General features: G+C 35.9%; 1 protein-coding gene across 24 annotated transcripts in view; it reads right to left on the bottom strand.

The window, feature by feature from the left end:
• The window catches only part of CDH12 (cadherin 12), a 568,098-nt gene that overhangs the window by 154,006 nt on the left and 390,885 nt on the right, over positions 1 to 23,207 (bottom strand). For 18 of the 24 annotated variants that reach the window (XM_083824856.1, XM_083824852.1, XM_083824862.1 and 15 more), the window contains one exon: positions 6,615 to 7,030. The exons of 1 other annotated variant lie outside the window; for it this stretch is intronic. In XM_083824856.1, the coding sequence (XP_083680982.1) occupies positions 6,615 to 6,845 (231 nt within the window). In that variant the 5' untranslated portion in view covers positions 6,846 to 7,030. Of the gene's footprint in view, positions 1 to 6,614; positions 7,031 to 22,194; positions 22,276 to 23,207 lie in introns of those variants that run through there. 5 more of the 24 variants (XM_083824868.1, XM_083824870.1, XM_083824864.1 and 2 more) reach the window with 3 other exon arrangements.

Genomic DNA, 23,207 nt, shown 5'->3' with positions numbered 1-23,207 from the left:
TAGTATGTTTGAATAAAGTATTATGCTATCCCCTTGTTATTTAACCCCTCATGTCTTGCAGTGATCATAAATTTTATTCCATTTCTGAACCTCCTAATTACTTTGGTTTACATATTCTTCTCCAGATACAGGAATGACTACAGGTATTTAATAGTTTTCCACATTTTGCTGTCTGGCTAATTCTATTTAATTTCCTAACTGGCATTCTGATGCTCTTCCAGAAAGGAGATCTTGTGATCTCAGCTGGTTTCTCCTTCAGTTCAATTGCAATTGATGTTATAATGTTTCATTAGTTATAAACTCAGTTTTGAGTTACTGATGTATACAACATGTCTGTCTGTGTCTGAGCTGCGTATTGGAAACACTATCTGGCTGCCACATGAGTCAGCAGTCCTTAGACAAACTCCAGATTTAGATTAAGCAAATTTCAAATCTTCAAATTCACTTGGATTTAAAGAGCAGACTATATTTTGGATTGTCTGTGTGCCAGGACCTCCAAATATACTTATAAATCTTTTTTTTCTAAAATTGTCCTTTCATAAATTTCTGATGCCAATGAGCTTTCTGTCCAGATGAAGCCATTTGTACAAAAACACTCAAAAAAAGAGCTACCATAGATATAAGGCTTTTCCTTAGCAGTTTAATTCCAACAACCTCATTTGTATTTCTCCATCTGTGTCAACAATATAAACTTCAGATGCATGCTGGCACCATCCACTCAGTTGTGTTCAGAAGTCTTTGAGAGCTGGTGACAGAAAACCTCTGCAGGCTTTCAGTCTCCTATGCTGATCACTAAATTCAAGGCCAATACAGTATGCTGGGTTTTAGAGTTTTAAGTGTTTCTATTTGTGACTTCCTTAGCAGCCCTGAACAATCATCACAGTCTTTCAGAACTCCTAAAATGTGGGTTACAACTCACGAAGTTGAACATTCCTTTTTATTTTGATCTCTCTTCAACCCAAATTCACTCATTCTCTCATGCAATCAATGAAGACATAGTTTTCATCTGTTTGATCTCCAAATGCCTCATATAATTTTCATGAATGCAAGAACCACAGGCAGAAGGTGTTGCCATTATCAGTATTTTGCTTCTAATTTTCCCACTATAAGCTACGTAAGTAAATCAATATGTGAAGTCACTAGATCAATAAGAAACATTCTGTTGTATGCAAGTTGCTCATCTCTACCACACGTGACAGTAAAACTGACTCTTTATACATGACTTGCTCATGGGAGCTTTGCATTTCTATTTCCATCTCACAGTTTCACGTGCAGCTGTCGAAACTGCTTTGTGTCTCACATACTTCATGTAATATACAGTTTGCAAAGCTTTCAAAGTCATCACTTTTTTCACCAAGCAGCAATAAGTAAGGGAGACAAAGGTCTCAGCTCGACTCAGTGAGATGCAAAGTCCAGAGCTCTGGTCCCAGTTCTGATTTCTCTTACACCTTTTTGCTATTTCATATTTCTCCATCTCTTTCATTACCTGTGAGAAATTGTGACAACGTTTTTAGTTGAAAAAGTGCATGGTATAAATTCAGTCAGTTCATTTAGTAAGCCAGGCTAATCCAATTATGTGTGATTCCCTGATCACGCTTCAAATCATCTAAGGACAAGAATTTCCCCATGACGCTTGCAGACAGGGGACCGTATATGAATTCCTGTGGGTTAAAGATGTTGGGAACAAAACTGCTCCCATAACTACTATTCCAAAGATCTTTCAAATTAAAATCATCCAGAAATTAGTAACTGGAGGGTATTAACACATTACTAGTAGCAATCCCTGCAACAACAACTCTCACCTCCTTGAAAGATGGTACTGAGCAAACGTCTATTGAAGATGATATACAGCTCTCTCTCTAGTACTGTTACTTCTTGCTGTTCTTTGTGGGCATAGAATCTGATAAGCTAGGAAAAACTCTGTTGACAGCTTTAAATGAAATATTATCATGACCATCTTAACAGGAATCTAGTAGAAATACATACATGCATAAATCAAACTAAGTAGCATACAACCATTAACTGAGATTTAGTCTTTTTTTTTTTTTTCTACTTCAAAGGGCAGTAGCTTTCAAATTCAGTGCATGAATCTATTTTCCTTTATTTCTATTTTTCTTTCAAGTTAACTCAGTGCTTGTGGATAACACCTAAATGATAGCCACAGCATTGTAGATTTCTTTGTCTGAGAACAGATTCTGCACAAGCAGTGTAAAATTTCCTTCACAGACTGCCCTACCATCCAGACACCCAAGAGGATGTAATAATAATATAAAAATAACTATAAAAATAATAATATAAAAATAACTGTAACATTTGAGTGCATATCCAAAAAGAGGTGTTGATTTAAGCCTGATGGAAAATGGTCAACATTAATTTTATTAAATTAAAACCAATCCACTATAAAATGCATAAATGAGCTCTGTGTTCATATTTCAGATGCAGAGGATAAATTATTAGACATCAGAAAAGCATTCTCTTCTGGTCACAGATATAGAGCCCTGCTTCCACCCAATCAGCACAGTGTCTGCCTTGATATATGGGGTAACCTCTGAAGATGATGAACATTTCTGAGGACTGAATCAGATAAAAACTGCCATACTGCTGTGTGCACCCCACACAGCCATAGAGCAGTTGTAACTACAACTTTTTCCAAGTGGTGGGGATCACAACAAAGAAGTCTGGATCGGTTTGTACGTGAGCATGTATAACATAGCAGAGGTTTAAAAGAACAAAATGATGCAAAACATACAGGTTTTTCATTAGCAAGCTAATACTTGGCAAGCTGAGAATATTCAGTTGTTGCATGTTTGAAAACAGAAAAAAATGACTATTATCTGGAAAAATATTTCACAATGCACCCAGGTTGTGCTCAGTACAAGTTGCCACGTGCCTGTCTCTGCAACCTTGAGGACAGCCAGGAAAAACCCTTGCCAAGAGCTACGGTGCAGGCACACAACATGTGAGAAGGATGTGATGTGATGTCTTAACACATTGGCAATGCTTATGTAAATGGAAGCATGCTACATGCTTAACGACTAAAACTGATGTTTTGTTGGTATTATATTGATAATGAAGAACCTATACTGCTCTCACCTATTTTGTTCTCTTGAACCTCCATTTTTATTATGCTGCCCCTGCATATCACAGAAAAATGAAGAAAGATTTCAGTGAGATTTATAATGTTCCAGCGGGGCTAGACCCCCTTAAGTTACCCTTGCATAAGGGCAATTAAAACTGCTACCTTTTTAGTGGTTTAGAACTGTCCTGGGACAGGGCTGTGCTTGAGGATCAGGTATTTTCATGTTATCTATCACCCTTCAGTGAGGACTAAGCATCATCACAAGGAAAGAATCAAGAACTTTTTTTTATCTTACTCCACATATTCTATTTTGTGTGGCCTTCTGGAGCTTCGCAGTACAAGAAAAAAACAAAGTACACGTAGGTTTATTTTACAGCAAGCTTTCCAACATCCCTCCAATTTGGATGGGTCACATGGCACCACAATATTCCAATTTCCCATTTTAGACAAGGTCTGCTAGATGGATCTCTAGTAAAGGGGGTTCTCTTTTGCTTGGCAACCTGTTGGATCTTTATGGCACTTCTGTACTACGCAAGCATAGGATTTCCAGACCTTTGATTTAATATTCAGGTTAAATGGCAAAGTATATTAAAACTTTTTTTTTTTTTTTTTACTGTCAGCTTTCAATGTGTCAACATGAAGCACTATTTCAAGATCTCTAACTGTGAGCTAGACTAATCCCCATCAGTTTCTAAACCATATTTTGATTTGCAACATGACACTTCTTGAGATAGTCTTCTAAAAACAGACATAAAATGAATTGAGTGTGTTGGCCGATAACAGCTGACATTACTGTTGTAAATCTGTGTGCTCTTTCAGGTGCCTTCCAAAATTAACTAGTCACCCCTAACTGTTCAGTGAAATTGTCAGCTGATTTAATAGACACATGAAACTCCTATTTATAAATTACTGTGACAATATTAGTGCAGCAGTTCCATAATAAGTAATATGAACACCTATGCATCTGCCACTATATTGTGCCTGGCTATCATAGCTGGAAGAAGAAGATAAAAAAAACAGCAATTCCAGGACATGTGAAATATCTCAAACTCTATAATATACTTAATATCACTTTAAAGTAAACCAAAAAAGTATTACAAAAATAATTATTTTTTCAAAAATATATGGTTGTGGAATACTGCTAAATTATAATACACATCAAACATTTATTTCTGCAGTCAAGAACTCAATGTCATTTCATATCTTATTTTTTTTCCATGATTTAAAAAAATGAAGTATGATATAAATATATTGATTAGCCGCTGCTGAGTGTATTTCAGTATGTTGAGAACAGCTTATATTTGTATTATGCCTGACTTTCACTATCTGGATTTAACAGCACAACTTCTCTAAATAACTTTTCCAATTCAGTGTTCTGCCTCTTTGAGAGCTTTATGGAAAAGAATAAGAAAATAGTAACACCTCCATCGTCTCATTTTCTTTTTTCTTTTTTTTCTTTTTTTAACTCGAAGAGTTTAGGTGAAGAAGATGCAAGTTATTTTTTGAGACACAAAATATACCAGAATAAACATCAAATGGATGCTTGGCAGATAATAAACATTATTTCAAAAAATAACCATTTGGAATGGATTACATATAAAAACAGATTTTCTGACAATAGTGCTGATGTATTAAATTAAACATCCTAATGCATTTTGTGTTTCACCACCAAGATCCTCGTGAATTTTATCAGGTAACAGCATAACATTTACTTCTGGTATATGATAACCTTTCAAGAAGCATCACTATTATGTATACTACACTACCGTTCTATCTTTCAACATGTTTGAGAAGCATCTTTTCAGCAACTTGATACAGTTCAAAAAGTTTTACGAGTTAAAAACATGCCCATTATATCTGTGATGTCATAAGCGTTACTTTTAATAGAAAAATCCACTAATTCTAAAGCTGCTTATGAGCTCAAATTCAAATGTATTGATAATAGTCAATTTTATGGAAAAATAATATTATTTTGGCAGCTTAGAACTGACCCTAAATGACTATCGAGACTATCTTATATAAAGGCATAAAAGCTAATGTATTACAGTGGTGCATCGATAGCATCTCTGTCTTTGGAGATAAAAAGCTCAGCAATCATGTTGCCTGTGCTACAACATTGAACGCAATTAGAATCCCTGTTTGCATCTTTAGCTAGTGGCTAGAACAGTGATACATGTTAAAGAAAGGATAATTAGTAGCAACCAGACATCACAAAGATGCAGTTTTTCATTATGTGATTGCCCTGACTTCAGCTTGTAAATGAAACTCATCATATTATCTTTGTGATATAAGCATACTGTTTTGCAAATATTATTGGCTGATATATTTTAGTGTTTAACACTAATGTTTATATCTGTAATATTAAAGTATATTTTTGTCTGGTTTGTCCAAACACCTAGTGAACCACGTGTACTCTTATGCTGTTCTATTTATACACTCTCTACTCGTAACAAATTTCTGGAAGGGTAGGAAGGAAAATTAACTTTTTGTGAATTTTATTTATATTAAAAACAAACTAACAAACAAACCACCCATTCACAGCCTTTACATTAAAAAAAAAAAAAAGAGAGAAAGAAAAATATAAAAACAAAGTATTAAAGTAAAAAACCGAAACATGACACCTCGTGTTTTTTTGGAAGGTGAATCTGAACCTCAGTGTCTAGGGAAGTGGCATTTAGGGACCTAAGAAATGCATCCTTAACCTCTTATTTTCATTGAGTAAGGGCCTTTACTTATATTGAAAATTATACATAGCATTCAATTATATGCTGTGCTACTATATTTTTTCTGAAAGCTCTGTTTTCTAAATTCATGCTGACACCCCTCAAGGAACAGGCTATCAAATTACTTATGCTCTATTATAGACACAGTTTTCACAAAATGAGAGAGAGAATTGCATAAATTCTCTGCATGTGTGAGTTTGCATGCCTGTGGAAAGTATAAAAGCTATAATGCAAGACTTTGAATTACGAAGCAATATATCACGTTAGAAATATAAGAAAATGATCAGAATAATCAGAAAGAAATGCAGCAAAAGATACTGAGTCACAATATAGCACAGCAAAAGCAGATACCTGTGTTGTCTGAAAACAGATTTGCAGTAACCATACTAACCAGAGAAATAACTGTGTGCATTCTGGGCTAGAGACTTCTGGGTTTAAACCTTATCCCTGATATCAGTCTGACTTTCATTGCTAAAAATCAAGTATGCTGTTACAGTAGACTGTTAATGTTAGTTGTGGTGCACCACAAAGTTATCTCAGAACTTCCCAATTTTTTTGTTTTATGCCAAAACCAAGGATAAGGAAATAAGACAGACATACAAAGGCAGGAAGTAAATGTTCTAAACTTGACACCAAAAATAAAAATCAAGTCTATAGCAGCTATATGAGAGGCTGAATGGTGAAGGGGATGGACAGAGGGAACTACTACCAGCTGAAGAAGATTTGCCTCATCAGAAACAGGTACATATTTATAGCACATTGCACTATTTGTCCTTGTCATTTGAACTTTTAAAGAAAGAGTAAAAAATTACCTTTCCCACATACTGAGGTTCGGAGCCCATGTACTCCTCCAGCACAAAAAACTGGTTCCACACCCAGCCTCGTTTGACTCGCTGGACAGATGACCTCCTCCCTGGCACTGGCACAACATTGTCTCTTGGCTCTGCTTCTAAAGTCTGTTGTGGCTCTGGATGCAGTGGCGTTAGGAGACCTCCATCAAACAGGACCCAGAGAAGCAGGGAGAAGCAGTTCCTTGTAAGCATTGGCAACGGCTTCCCTACAGCAAGTAATAAAAACTCCAGCACTTAATGCAGAGCAGAGGAATCCAGGTTTGAGGTGTCTGTGGCCTCCACCACTTAGCTTCTGATTTTATTGCGGAAATGCTAATGCAGGCATTAATCCTTCTGATGACAAGGTTTTTGCCGCATTAAATTCCATCTAAAGGGACCTATAAAAGAGATTTACATGGCAACATCAAATTACATAAAATTACATTGAAGCATTCATCAAAATTCTCACACCTAGTTAGTTTCTAGAGACAGAAAGAAAAGATTAGGAATCACAGTTTTAAAAGCGATTACCATTTTGACTGTAGCACTGAGCTGCTCTAGAATATGGTGTTGTTAGCATAGGAATAGCCCATTCTTGGCCTGCTTACCATCATCTGTGTTTCTGGTTTAGGGCAGGCCCACACCCTCTGCTTTATGACCCTGTTAACCAACAAACCCATTGCCCATCAGTGATGTCAAAAGTATTTGCTCTGGATTCACACATAAAATGTCAGGAAAGAGAGGACCCACCCTTCCATCCCACTGCCAAGAGCCAGGACGCTTCACTTTTTGTCTCTGCCAGAAAAGTGCTTTGGATGCATCCTCTTTTTCTTACTACGGATGGACATGGACAAGGCTTATACTGAACCTTGGACTCTGGAGGACAGATTTGTATGGATTCCACAGGAATTAATAAACGAGAAAGAGTGCACATACAGCTAAACCCCACAGTGCTGCCAACACACAATATGCCATCCAGGACTGGCATTCTCTTCTCTTGACAAGCCTTGTATCAAAACAGTAGTTGTGTTGCTCATCAGCACTACTGTAAAATAAAATACATAAAACAAAACAAAACAAAACAAAAAAACCACAGTCCTGATCTATGGAGAAAATGATAGAACTGCAGTCAGTGTAGAAAATGAAACAACACAGAAGCCAGTAAGGTAAGACAGTGATACTCATTTATACTGACAAATGCCAGGTACACAGATTAAAAATAAATCAGTGCTAACTAACTACAGGGCTGAGACAGAACTATCACATCAAGGTGACAATTAAAACGGTGGTGATCCTTGTAGCAGCCAAATGCCATCAGCAAAGAAGAAAAAAAACCCTGAAGGAATTGTTATGCTATCACGCTGCTCTGTTTATACCAGCATGGACCATTTGAACAGAAAGGCAGATAAGAAAGAATGCTGTGTTTTTCTAGCCACAGTGTAATTAACAGAGGTGCTTTCTTTTAGTATTTATGAAAATCTCTGATTCACTGTCTACAGTTAATAAAATGACAGTGCTAAAGGATGTAAATATTTAAATACAATGAATGTAAATATTTAAATATCATGGAGTGTGAAACGAGTTCAATAAAATGTCCCTCTAGCTTCATTTCCAACTTTGCACTAAGTTCAGCACCAACAAAAAATGGTGAAAATGAGCACTCACACCATCTAACAATGTTGTGATGCAGCCCACAATAAAGTCACTGTGAAGACTGATAAATTGATGGAGTTCATGTTGAAACAAAAGAAGCTATTCTAGAATTTAGAACTAGACAATAAACAATAGCAAAACATCTATACATTGATATTAAGGTGGGTCTCAGTAAGTACTGAGGGAACATGGAGTAAAATAAAAAAAAAAGTAAAGAAAAAGAAAAAAGAAGAGTAAATATCATGTTTACTTTTCCCACTTTTCTAAGCTATTAATGCTTCCTTTAATAGACAGAATGGCTTTTATGAAGCTATCCATGACTATGCTGGCCCCAGTGCAGGTGTTAATTCTGAACTCTCACATTTTCATAATGCTCAGGACAACTGTTTGATGAATCCTTTCCCTTCCATGGCTCTTATTCATTAAGGATGGATGACTGGCAGCCTGCATGTTGCACTCATTTGAACAGGCAGGGGGGATTGAAGTTGTTTTCTGACAACTAAAAGTTTTATAAACCACTGTTCTATGCTAACCAATTTTAAATCCCAATGTGTATTGAAGTCTTTAAAATGAATTAATAATCCTGTCTCATTAAGACATGCAACCTAGGAATGAAATGCCAGCCTACTCCATAGGTCTGCTGTTTGTCAGGTACAACAAATTCTACTTCTGGGATTTAAGATGGATGCATTTTACATTTTAAGAACAAAAATAGGATTTATATCAATATGGAATTCACCACTTGGTTAGGGCCATATTGTGCCATTGATTTTTAAGTAGAAGTTTCTCCCAGATCAATAAAGAGTTCTGCTTAGAAATCAATGGCATGATATGGACCTCAGAAGAGAAGACATGGTAATGTACCTAATCATATATATTTTCTCATTTTCAAGCACTGCCATAGCTTATATTTCCCTTATAAATAATACCATTACTATCCATAGCAATAAATAACATTTAAATTCTTTATTTGTTAGCTACATGGTAAAGTATCTAAATAGAAAGGATTTATAACTGGAACACCAAATAATGAGTTTTGAAGAAAAACAAACTAACAAATAAAACCCTAGAGGAATAACTGCAGTTCCTATTCTAAATACAGAAAAAGATTTCCTGTTCTAATGAGAAAGGCTATATTTTGGGTGTTTTAATTCCTTCAGAAAGGATTAAAAGTGAGAGAAGTCCTATCTGCTCATGATCCTTTTCTAACACCAAAAAAAACACATTTTTTTCTAAATTTCGCTCAAGACATTTCAAATTTTTTTATCTACAGCAAAATATTTCCAGGTACCATGCATACTTCAAAGTTCTCATTTGCGTTACTGTTTCTATTCTATGAATTTTATTCCATCAATAAACCTTTAAGACTGGACCATACCATACTAGAGGGTGGGGTGTCCAAATGAATATTTGGAATTTATTTCTATTATCATCCTTATTTACAAATTCACATTACTTTTTGTGCTTCTCTCTCTTCAATACACTCAACAGCATATAACATCAGGTTCAGATTGTGTTCATCCATAATTCAGTTAAAAAAAAAGCCAAACTCCTGTGCCTCTCCTGATCCATGACTGCAGGATACATGCCTAGTATTTATGGTAAAATCAGAGTAACTATGCAACACAGAAAGAAAAAAAAAATATATATATATATATATAAAGAACTCAAAGTATCCTTTTGAATTGCTCAGGCGTGGATGGGAGACGGAAATAAACAACATAAAAAAGTGGTGGGGTAGTCTGCACTGCTTCACAAACCCCCAAATCATGCTGTATTCAATTTAACTGCTATACCACAGCTCTTTGCTGAGGAGGTTCTGTGCACTGCGGTTCTCCCAGCAGAGCTCTGCCTCCGGCCATGTCTGTCAGTCAGGGAGCTTTTAAAATGTTATACAGCACCAAAAGTAATGCAAAGAGATTGAAGGACTTCAGTGAAAGGAGAACAATTCCCCCTTGGCTGGAAGGTTAGTAACCACGTGCAAAACACAGAGCACTTTAACCCCTTCTCTGTCGGTTGCTTGGACTGCCTTCGAGAGAGAATGCTACAGAGCAAAGAGCAATGCCAGCACTTGCCTCATTCCCTGCAGCTTCAAAACATGGGTGAATGTGACGGTCAGAGAAAAAAATGGGAGGCTAATAGGTGTTGCTGTATAGGATTGCAGCACAGACACCCTCATCAGCTGCAAAAGAGTTCACCAGGAATAATTTTCACTTTTAAAACTCAGCTGTTATAAGAGAATCCAGCACTTCAGCACTCAAGAAAACCATGCCAGTTTGCTGCTGCAAACACCTGAGCAGCAGCAGACTCAGGCAGACAGTTTCTCCCTTCCTCCTCTCCTTCCCCAACACTTCACTGCTGGCTTTGGAGGAAGCCTGGTGGAAGCGGCTTGACAGAATATATTTAATAACACAGTTGGCATTTGTGCAGCGATTCAAAGGCTAAGACTAGTGTTTCTTTTAGTCTGTGTTTTCTGGTTTTCTGTTTTTTTTTTTTTTTTTTTTTTTTAAGCTAGGCGTTAGTCTTCCCGCCATGATGCCTAAATCTGTTTTGGTGCTTTTATGTTGTCATACACTCATTAAATGTTTAAATCAAAAAGCCCTTCTATACATTTACCTAGAAAACTGTTATGAGGAAAAGGAGGTAACTGTTCAGAAATCCAATAAGAATATTCAGTGATAAGAAAGGTATGGTACTACATCTCCTAAAATTCCTAAAGAATTATTTCCTTTAATGCTTAGAGAGGAGGAGATCTAGTAAGAGAGTTGTGCACACACTTGCATTTGCAATGCATCTCTTTCCCATTCAATATGAAAGTACAGAATGCCAGATTTTTTCTTGCATCTTGCTTTTTTCAAGATTAGCCTTTGCTAGTCATTTCTGCAGATTATGTTATATGCATTTAAGTACCAGTTTGTGTGACTAACTTAATTCATAAAGAGAGCTACAGAGGCAAGATCCCCCAAATGAATTTACCTACACACATGCTTTTATACACTGAGATTTCATTTTTTTCACTTTCGCAGTTTGAAAACGTGAAGTGATGCAACAACAAACATGGACAATCTGTTAAAACATGGTACCTAAGTAATCTCGATCCTATTTACTCTGTCCCCAAACCTGCCAGGGTAAGGACCTCATGAAATGCAAATGATGAATTAAATATCATTACCAAGAGCATTTACTGAGAATAACAAAATACAGTACAAATGGTGCTCCTGCAAGCATTTTGATACTGACCTGGATTGTATGGCCATTAATCTAAACAGCCTGAGCAAAGCAACACTATAGGAATAGCAAAGCTGATGTATGCCATCGCTACTGCAATAATCTTCAGTCAAAGAGAGTCACAGCACACCTGACACAAGTCACTTCACCAAGCTCAGTAAAGGTCGTCCCTTCTAGAGAGGACAGCCATACATCCTCTACAGTCACTACTATGCACACAAGGCCTGATTTAGAGAAGTCTCTGAAAGGAAATTATAAATGATCTTTGATCTGTATGAGGTATCTACTTGGATCAGACAGTGGATTAACTACTGTCGTATGCAGACAAGCTAGAAACACTAAAGCTCCATGAAGCACTCAAAACTGTCTTCAGTCCAGCAAAGACAGTAATTGCACCTCTGTGAATGGAGGCAAATTGCTTACTGACAAAGTATCCATTATGCACTGACGGTGGGAACATTTCTGCAGCCACCTTAATCATAAATCCATCAGCCTAGAGAATGCTTTTGCTTATGTGAAACAACAGCTAATGTAGAACAACCATCTTCCTACTCGTAAAGAGTTTTGAAAAAAATTGGCAGTACTGTAAAATGGTTGATCCATGCCAGATGGAAAGCCAGCTAAGATCTATAAAAGTGGATATGCTGTAACAGCTGACCATCTAACTTCACTTCTCTGCAATATCTTGAAATAAGAAAATGCAACAACAGGAAAAGAAAATATCTATACTGTCAGTATCTATTAAAATTAACTGCAAAAGCACCTGAAATGATATATCCTGTGGCTAAACGAATGGTAGCAGGATATGGAAAATCTCAGTTCATCTCTCACCTTGATATATTTTCTTTCTCTGACCTTAGGCAAATTAGTTCCACTGATATTCTCAAAGGTACTTAGTTAAACAATTCCCATTTGATTAGACTCTAGATGTCTATATATCTTTGTGAATTTGACCTTCTTGCCCTTCAAAATCTATCTAGACACCTTGGAAATAGCTGTAATTCTTCTTTTTTTACACCTTGTGTTTTTTTAGCTTAAGTTGGAACTACTTCAAAGCATCAAAATGGGGGTTAGGAAGGAGATTACAAGTGAACAGATTAGAAACCTTGAACTGCTAAGGAGAGTAATTTTCAGTCTGTCCATCCTCCAAATTGGAAAAGTTTCAACAGAATGATTGAGCAAGTCGCACCTCTGTGGCCACAAAACCCATTTGGCAAGTGTGTCATCTGGAATCCATGCCAGGCGACTCTCAAGAGGTGAAAAAAAAAAAAAAAAAAAACGCTTCATCTCACTAGGTCCCAGATGCTAAGAAAGCATCTGACTTACTGGAGTCTTAACATGGTCCATAACATAAAATAGTTACTGTTGTGTCTCCCCTTGGATGGGACACAGTAAGTCAAAGAAAGCTAGAATGGCTTTCCAGCTATATAGTTTGAGTACTCATTAAGTTGAATACCTGAATCTCAGTCCCTCCTTCAGTTTATATGAAGTTGATGATGAACAGGAGGAACCGAGAACCAATACAATTACCAACCCTGAATACTCTGCAGTGTAGTGATTAGAGCACTACCATAAAATATGAGAAATATGGGTACATATCTCACAGATCTTGGTATTTCCGGGAGATAGCTGTCATCCACTGTAGGAGAACAAGCAGATGCTGGTCTTCCTCCTGCAATAAGGTGACTTTAGCTCTCCTTTTTTTTTCCTATAGACATCAGGAGTAATACTAACATGAATATGGAATGCTCTGCTGAATTTCTTACTGGCATAAAACCAACGTGAGATGATGTACCTGGTCTTTGAGTATGACTGTCCTTGTAGCACATTCATGGGAAGGTAGACACACAAAGATATATTACAGTAAAAAAATTGTGATATACTATATGGGTATCCAATAGACATATTTATGAAGTGCCTAGAAGTGGAGAGCAGTCTAATTATCTCTGGCATTTCTGAGGACTACACTAATAAAGTATTATAGACGCACATGCATGCTTTAACAATGGGCTTGTTAACATACAAAAAAAGTGATTACTTAAGATTACTCAGTAGCGTATCAAAAATAAATAATACATACTTCCAAAAAAAATGTAACTGTATAATGTTGAGTTATAGAAAAATTAAATGATGAAAAAATATATAAAAATCTTCTTTGTGAATAGAAAATTAACTAGTTCCATATACACACAGTTATACTTAACGTGTCACTTTTGTCATCACTAGCAATACTTACAGCAGATCATTTATGACTTAAATATAAGCCACTGAGCCATCATCCTCTGTGGGAATGTCACCATGAATGACACTATGTCCAACTCACAGACATGCATAAGAATATCAGAGACAAGAATGTCAAAAAAAAAAAAAAAAGGAAAAAAACCCTGAAACTTTCATTATAAAAATGAAAACACGTCAGCCGATGCACTGGACTCCACGGTTCATTGAACCCTTGAATATCCACTCAGGTAAAATGAAATTTTCACTACAGGTTAAAAATGAATGCTTCTTTCAGTGAGATTAAAACCAAGGCCAGTATTACCCAGTAAATATATAATGCAATTCTGCAGCTTAATCATCAGTTAAAATTAAGAAACAAAATGCCTCAGAATAGGACAAAGTTTCCTTTCCTCTAAGATGATGATCAGATGATGAACTAACATCATCTATTTTATTTTTGCTCTGTCTTGTATCATGCTATGTTGGTCTTGTCTCAGGAAAGTACTACGGTGAATCTATACTTAGTTTACCAATGATCTAGAATCTTTATTTTTGATAAATTACAAACATTTTCATTTCTGGTAGGAATCTGTCAATGTCAGTGCTAAAGCACGGACAATAAGGAAACCATCCTTCATTCTGCTGCCCTTTTCTGTTTTGTTTTTGAATGAATACATGAGATGTGGGAAATGAGAGAAAGGCAAAGAAAACAAAGCCTTTCAACGCATTGACAATATAATTAAGGAAAGAATTTATAGATCTCAGGCAACTCAGATATATTTATAATTTTGTAAGTAATATGGGAGACTGAAATGAAAGCAACCACATTTTTTATGTGCTCTGTAATGTACAATTTTGTTATTCCCTAGGGTCTTTCTGTTTTTTTTGTTTGTTTGTTTGTTTGTTTTTTCTCCCAAAATGTCAAGAATTCCAGCAATTACTTGAAACTACAAACATACTTACGGTAAGATCCCATTATTAAAATACTTTCTATTATTGGTCAGACTCTGACTATAATAGATTTGATATTACCCATTATAGATTCTTATGTTATGGGATTACATGTATATACTAAATTACATAACCTGTTTGTTGATATATATTTTAAAGTAAGAGCTCTTGCAGGCATTTGTTTTTTCAAGTTTGTGCATTGTGTATACAATGGCACAATTATTACATAATAATATATTATTATAATATAATAACAACAAAGTTGCTCCATATAACATTAATATAAACTTGGTGCATAACCTCAGACACTTAAAGTTGAAAATAAGGGTCTTACAATGCCAATTATTGCAATTAGGATAAAATAAATTTAAATGTCTCTGTATGTTATAATATTAGTAAGAATTTAATTTTTAATATGTCTTTCCTTAACAGACTATGGAAATCTACAGCTTAGCTTGTATTTTCAACCACAATCTTACATTTTTGGTCTTCTGAAGAGTTAACAGGTTTGTTCTATCAGTACTGACTTTCGTAATTTCAGAGGATGTCAGCATTCTCAGGGAAAAATAACACACAGTAGGTTTGCCCAACAAGTTTCAAGCTGTTAATCTCATGAATATTAACAGATAGACCCAGAGACAATAGGACCAACAGATAACCCATCAACTATCTTAACCGTGTGAATGGTCAGCTCAGGCCTCTCAATATTCTGGAATTACCTATCTTACACTAGGCATATACCAATGCTCAATAGCATGCTTAATAATATATAGCTCTTATACTTAGTAATGTATCTCTTTTCACAACTGCTTTTGACTTGTTTTTACCAACCTATATATGTTATGTTAGGCCCAGCAGCTGTAATGAGCCTATGACTCTTTTGTGGTGATTGATGAACTGCGAAAAAAAAAAAAAAATCCTTCATGAGTTATAGAACGTGAGCAAGAGTTATTTTAGGGCTTTCTTTTTTTCTGTTCTTTAAAACTGACAGGTTTCTTTGTTTCTTTGTTAATGTATTCCCATTACAGCATCAGAATACAAGGACCAGATATGTGATAAACAGGTCATCACAACAACCAAAGCAGGTTCTGGTTAGACTGACAGAAGCTCTAAGTAGAGAGCTCAGTCATCTACAAATAACGTCAGCCAAAGTAATCCTCAAATGTTTTTTGACGTTCAGAAACAGACGTGTTTCATTAAAGCTTACCACGTATCAGAGCTGTCTGTGAATAGCTAATTTCTCCTCAAGAAACCTTTCACTCTAGCAAAACATTCCACTCTCCAGTCCACATGAAAGTGTTCCCAACCACAAGACATTTTACAGTCTCAAAGAAGATAACAGCATTCTTGCCTGACTTTCATCATTATAAATTCTCATGTCTCTCATGTGTGACTGTTCAGTTCCCAAACACCAGACTAATGAATTAAGTAATTTTATAACACATACTTGCTGTGAATTTCAGCAATTATGGCCCAATGTAGACAACAGATGAGGTCATGCAGATTACTACAGCAGCCTTAATCTATGCCTTGACCACAGAAATAAATGTGATTTTTACTTATGAAAATAATTTTCCCTTCAGTTTCTTTCCTGCCCTTCTAAATTTTAAATTAAAAGGAGAAGAAAACAATTTATTAGAAGAAAGACAGGGTTTGCCATCTGTATAGTACTCACAGTTAGAAATGGAAATTATTGGAGCTTACTCTCACTGACCCTTTTATTTCCCCATATAGTAGACAAGTGAACCTCTATTAGGTTGTGTTAATATATTTCCATAATTTCAGTCATGCAAATATATGTTTAAGTTATTCAATTAAGGGTAAGTATTCTTTTGCCTCTGTTTTGTCATTCGTGCATACATGCCCCATCTCCCAGCATTACAAAAAGTACAAGGAACAGGCAACTTAAAATGTGAAATACAAAATTTCATAAATATTTGAAAGCTTATTTACAATTTCAGAGTACTTTTTCCAAAAAGAAAAATGTCCATAAAGAGTCATAGGACATTTTCAGTTAGCACTGATTTAACTTAGAGTAGAAATTATATCATCATATTATGCTTTTCCATTAACTTACTACTTTGCATTGTTTTAATAGTCAGATACAGCAGCATTAATTAAAATAAAGCACATATTTTCAAAAAGTATCACAGCCAATATCCTCAGTTTTCATAAAAGGCAGTTTTGTTTTTCTTTTGTGCTTGCAATTTAAGTAAAGTTTTCCACTTACTTTTGTCTGAGATCCCTCCATGCCACAGTAAAAATGCAAGTGTAGAGTGGACAGGTGACTTATGATTTATATAATTTAGTTCAAGACATGTAATAAGCAGCTTGTTTATTGCATATATTTCTTTTATTTTTATAATTAGCATACATTTGTCTAGTTATTGCAGTTTGTAAAACTGTGGTTTAGAAAGGAAATCAATAATGCCTTTTTAAGGTTAAGCTCAGTGATACAAAGTGCTGAAATAGTCCCTGATGAAATTGCACCTCAGCTGAACTCAGAAAGAACAGCATTATGAAGAGAGGATAATGTCATACCTGCAGTATTATAGATTGCAGTCAATCAATCAGATATACTGTAATCGCTAAGGGCACAGTCCTTCTATTGTACTAAAAAAAATACCTTCAGGCCCAAAGGTAGAAGGATTGACACATTTAGTTTGAGTTACCTAAGTCAAATTCTTTCCTAAAATGAGTGAAAGGCTCATGTGTCTTACTAGAAGACACAGCCCAAAAGGACACACACACATACTCCAGGTAGAAATGGAGTACTGCGCAAAAGAGTAAGCCAGGAGGAGGGCTAACACTCTGCACTAAAAAAGCACAGAGGGAGCTATTGCTTTGGTGGAAATAAACACATACTTTTCTCTACATATATTCTGGGGTGTGGTCAAGTGTGATCCACTGTGTGGTTCTCCACAGAATCACAGAAACAGAATGATTGAGATTGGGTAGTACCATCTAGTCCAGCTCCTTTGCTAAAAAAAAAAAGTCAACTATGGCAGGTTGCCCAGGCCCATGTCCAGTTGGGTTTTCAATTCCTCCACAGATGGAGACTCCACAAACTCTCTGAGCACCCTGTTCCAGTGTTTGACCCTTGCACAGGGAAAAAGTGTCTTCTTGTGTTGAAATGGGATTTCATGTGCTTGAATTTGTTCTCAGTTCCTCTTGTCTCATTATTGGGCACCAGTGAGAAGACCCTGGACCTTCTCCCTCCTGTTAGGTATTTACACCCACTGATGAGATCCCCTGAGCCTTCTCTTCTCCAGGCAGAACAGTTCCAGTTCTCTCAGCTTTGCCTCATATGAAAGACAATCCAGTTTCTTATACAACACTGTGGCCCTGCACTGGATTCACTCCAATAAGTCTGTATCTTGCAAAGGAAAGCCCAGAACTGGACTGGTTCTTCACACCAAGGTGGTACATGAGCCAAAACAAACTCTCATTTGTCAAACATCATCTCTCCATGGATCCTTTCCATTCTCTTCCTCCAAGTCGCAGGGAATTCTAGAAATGGTTATAGTTCAGTTTTCAATTATTTTCCTAATTTCTTTTTTACAAATACACTAGGCTACATTTATTATTAATAACAATTGCATTTGTTGACATGGGAGACCAAAATATAGGTGTATGTTGTGAACTTCTAAATAAAAGTTGTTTGATTTTTCTGAACAACTACAGATTTCAAGTGCCTAATAAACTTCTTAGAATGCTTTGAGGGGTCAAATATGATCTATCTCTAAATAGATACAGATCAATGACAATAAAGAGTCAGGCACTTTAAAAAATATTAAATATACCAAATAAACGTTACTTGGAAAATCTTTTTTTTATCTAGTGAACATAAAAATTAGCTCACTTATCACACCTATAATATTTATATGAAAAAAAATAATTTTCTGCTGTACATTGTAATGCTTTGGGATCATATTTATTTTGTCAAAAATGTAATAATCAAAAGATGGTTGGTGACATATTTTATCTGGATAATTTTTATACATGAGTAAAGAAAGTTCAGTTTGCACAGACAGCTTTCCAAAACATATATGTAAATTAATTCATTTATATCTCTAATATTCTTTAAAAAGTTACTAAGCTTCCTACCTTTCTCTAACAGAGGTCATAAAATTGTTTCTCATCATTTTTGACAGATTATTCAGAAATATAAAGTGAACAATTAATTCACCATAAAATGCTTTACTTAGTGGTTAGTAAGGTGTTAAAAGCAATTGATGATATGAAAGACAGTAAAAGCTTATCGCTTAGAGAAATTTCAGCTGAACTGCTTTTATTACTTTGCTTCACTTTAGCTAAAAATTTCTGTGATGTTAGAGCTTTTGAAATTCCTGGGAGGGTTTTATCCCCAGGAAGAGCCTTATTTTCCATTTCAAAAAGAACTAAACCAATTCTTTGTTTTTACCCCTTTTGATGCATATACACATTTTTGTATGGTTTGTGGCATTAAAGAGCATTAAAAGCCAAATCTTGCAACTTAGAAACAGAATAAAATTGCACTTTTGAGACTACATCAACCATTATTGGTTTTGCTATTCCTTTGGTTTTGCAGACAAAACACAATGCAACAAACTTACGTGACCAATGAGAATTTCTCATTGATTCACAACTTGCATCTACTCAACTATCAGATGTAATATGATATTTACTAGCTTTATTCAGACACATGGACAGAAAATAATTTCTGGTAAGGACCAAAGCAAGAGAGACCAGACAAGAGCCTGGCAAACACACTTCTCACCTTCCATATGAAAACAAGAATCCTTCTTGAGCAGTGGCATTAAGGTCACACACTAGGGAGCTATAACCATCCTCTGATAATAGTGGGGAAGAGGGCTATCCCTGTATTTTTCCCCTCTGTTTTGCCAAGCATTTGGAAAGTCCTTCCTTCCACTTCAGAATGAAACAACGGCCAAAATCTCAAATGTTTATTTATAAACTACCTGTTATGATGTTTCTGCTATACATGTTTACCTAATGATGGACAGTCAAGGAAAAAAAAAATCTGTTTTCTCAAAAGGAAACAAAAAGAAAAATATATACTTGTTTCGGCTGGGATAGACTTAATTTTCATCCTAGTAGCTGGTATGGTGCTGTGTTTGGAATTTAGGATGAGAATAATGCTAATAACACAATAATGTTATAGTTGCTGCAGAGCAGTGCTTACTCTTCAGCTCCTCATGCTGCCCTGCCAGGAGGAGGCTGGGGGTGCAACAGGAGCTGGGAGGGGACACAGCCAGAACAGCTGACCCAAGGGATGTCCCACACCATGTGGCGTCATGTTGAAAAATAAAACTGTGGGGAATTGGCCAGGGGGCCATCGGTCAGCAGGTGGTAAGCAATTGTGCATCACTTTCTTTGTATATCTTTTTATCATCATCATTAGTAGTAGTATTTTCACTTCATGTCTGTCCTAATTAAACTGCCTTTATCTCAAACCATGGGCTTTTGCCTTCTTTTTTTTTTTTTTTTCTTTTCCTTTTCTTTTCCTGATTCTCTCCCCCATCCCCCTGTTGGGGTGGTGGGAATGAGCAAACAACTATGTGGTGCTTAGTGGCCTGTTGGGTTAAACCACAACAAAAAGCAAAGTTCCAAGATTTAGGTTTTCTATTAGCACTGAATAAGAAATTCATCCTCTTGGATATATACCCCCAAACACAAAAAGGATTATACCTTCTGAAGGCCCTTCCCAGCTCAATAAGAGAGGCTCTACTTCTCTTTGTTACCTGTGTTATCCATCATCATGGTATTCAAGCATCACTAATTATAATTAAATATTTAGCTAGTTAGCATCTGGGGCAATAGTTGGCAGCCTGGTTGGACAGTAGCTCCTGTGAGCAGCAGACAATCAGAGCAGAAAGAACTATTGTGATTATTTCTTAATAAGGTGGTTAAAATGGCTCTCAGCTAATCAATGAAAAAGACCTACTTACTAGCCCCTTGTTCAGAAACAACTGAAAAATAGTTATGCAAGTAAGAGCTTTCAGACAAATTACAGAGACTTTCATATTTTACTGTTAGTGAGAAATAACCATGCCACAATTATGTAAGTGAACCTGCAGAGAAAGGTGGAGGGAATTGCTAATTGCCCCATAAATACACAGATGAGTGTCAGCAGCTGTGCAGCATCCCAGTTGCCTAGCTGGCTCAAGTAACTTAAATTAATAATAAAATACTGTGCCAGAGTTCCAGCTTGTCAACACACTGATCAACTCACCCCTTTATTGTTGACTTGCTAATTGCCTTCCCTATCTCTGTCTCTTATCTTTTGCAGCAATTTTTAGGACTTATTTTTCAAGAAGGACGAAGAGAAGGAAAGAACCTTTCTTCCTTATTAAAATGCAATAGCTATTGCAAGACATTAAGTTTATAGTTAGACACCTGAATTAAACAGTTCTGGTTCTCAAAGATGCTTTTAGTCAGAAGTTGTGTATGCAGAAGACTTTGGAAAATCAGGACAAGTTTTTAGATGCATATTAGCACAGGGCACATACATCCTTTCATGATCAGTGCGAATAGGAGGCTGGACTAGACACCATGTTAAAATTTAGGGTTGTTTACGTGTGCAAGTACTGAAAAAAAATTACAGCATATTCAGCAATGCTTTAAGCTCAGATCCTTGCTGTCTGAAGGAACATTAAAAGTAGAGAGAACAATGACCAATCTGATTTTGAAGAACACTGCAGAGTCTTTTAAAGTATTCACAACCAAACTACAAAACCATTTTTTTTAATTTATTTTTCTTTTTTTTTTCTTTTTTTTTTCTTTTCTTTTAGAGTTTATGTCCCTTTCAGCTTAAGGGAGGTAGCAAGTTTAACCTCCCAGTTTTGTTCTTCAAAGATTAAGCACTCCATCCCACAAAGCAGAGGTTATTTTTCTTAAAGCAATGCCAAAGCCAATTATTACAAATTCTCCTATCAAGCTTTCAGATTTTTTTAATACTCCTAGGAAATCAAGGCAAAACCCTCAGGTCTCTAATTTTCTTCAACTTATTTCAAAAATCAAATAATTATCAGTCATTCATATGATACCATATGTCTATTAAGTGGGACAAAGCTTTTATTACAACTATATTTGCTTTGGTCTGTAGACCAAAAATCTCAGGACAGTAGATTTTCATTTATTTTTTGTCATTTCATTGTGTGTGTTTGTATACATATACATGTATTTGTATGTATGCCTCATAAGAAAAATGAAAGTGTATTCCTTAGAGGCATGTCAAAGAGTGGATTGGCAGAAAGGACATGAAAAATATTGACTGTTAAGTCTAACATAAATGAACCTATGCAATACAGTGTAAAAATCCTTTTCTATTCCAAATTTATATCAAGATTAACCATTTCTGCAGAACAGGACTAGAGATACAGCTTCCTCAGGTTTACTTCCCTGAACAGGTTTCCTTTCCTGTACCACCAGATTCACTTCAAAAAAACCTCTTAACAATAGAGTTGCTGTTCTACAGTGGAGAAAAAAATAAAAATGAAGTACTCACTTGGAGTATCTTCCATGTTCTAGAAACAGCAGTGGTCCAGTGCTTAGATGTGGAAACAAGATAATGAAGTTTATTATTCCACTGAAAAAACAATCAAATATAAAGCATTATTCCCCAAAGTATAATACCCCCGTATAAAACTCACACTCACTTTCTATTTTTTTGACTCTGTGCCACTATCATTTATTTTGAAATGTAAAGCATTGCCTGTAGCACTTCCCTGTTCCATGTTTCATTTCTAAATTTTCCCTTGTCAAAACTGGAACTATAGATTTAATTTGGGCTTGGAGAAAAATACATGAATCCTAAGGTGGCCCAAAATCTTCTTAAGGTTATAGGTGGTAGCACACGAGAGTGGCACAAGGGAAGCAATGTGATGAGGATTTAAGATTGGATACATTTTAAACACAGTTGATGCTAATACAGATTTTGCACTCCTTCCTCCAACGGAAGGTATCAGTGGAAGAAATAGTCTCTGCTTACTGAATTCTTAGACAGTACTCAAAAAGTGTAGCATAACTAAGAAGGCCAGACAACTTTAAAGCTCATTGCTTCACCAGTTAACCTTTCTTTATCTGAGCCCATGAGTTTTCTCACTTTTCCCCTTCTGATTCTGTCCTCTCTCTTGCTGCAGGGGAATGAGCGAGTGGCTTTGTGGTGCTTAGCTGCCTACCAGGGTCAACCCACAACATGGTTAGACGGGGAAACTGAAAGTATTGAAGATGAAAATGAAATTAGAAAGAAAATTTATCTTATTCTTACTACAAAGACCTTATGATCTACAATAATGTATCTGATTAATTTATACTTCGCTACAGGTTAGAGCATATCAGTTGTACCTGCTGGAAAAATGGCTTAGAAATAGTTCAGCTGGTTATTTTCACCTTTTTTTGGATGGTAGAAAATATTGTAATACAACCAGACCTGAACTAAGTGATATGAATGAAAACAACTTAGAGATATTTCAAGCAACATGATCAAAGACAATTTGCAAAAAGTAAATCTGTAAGTCA

Source organism: Anser anser (assembly GCF_964211835.1).
Source record: "Anser anser genome assembly, chromosome: 2".
Lineage (NCBI taxonomy): Eukaryota > Metazoa > Chordata > Aves > Anseriformes > Anatidae > Anser > Anser anser.
Note: the sequence above shows the minus strand (reverse complement) of the source record. Positions and strands in the feature narration are given on the sequence as shown.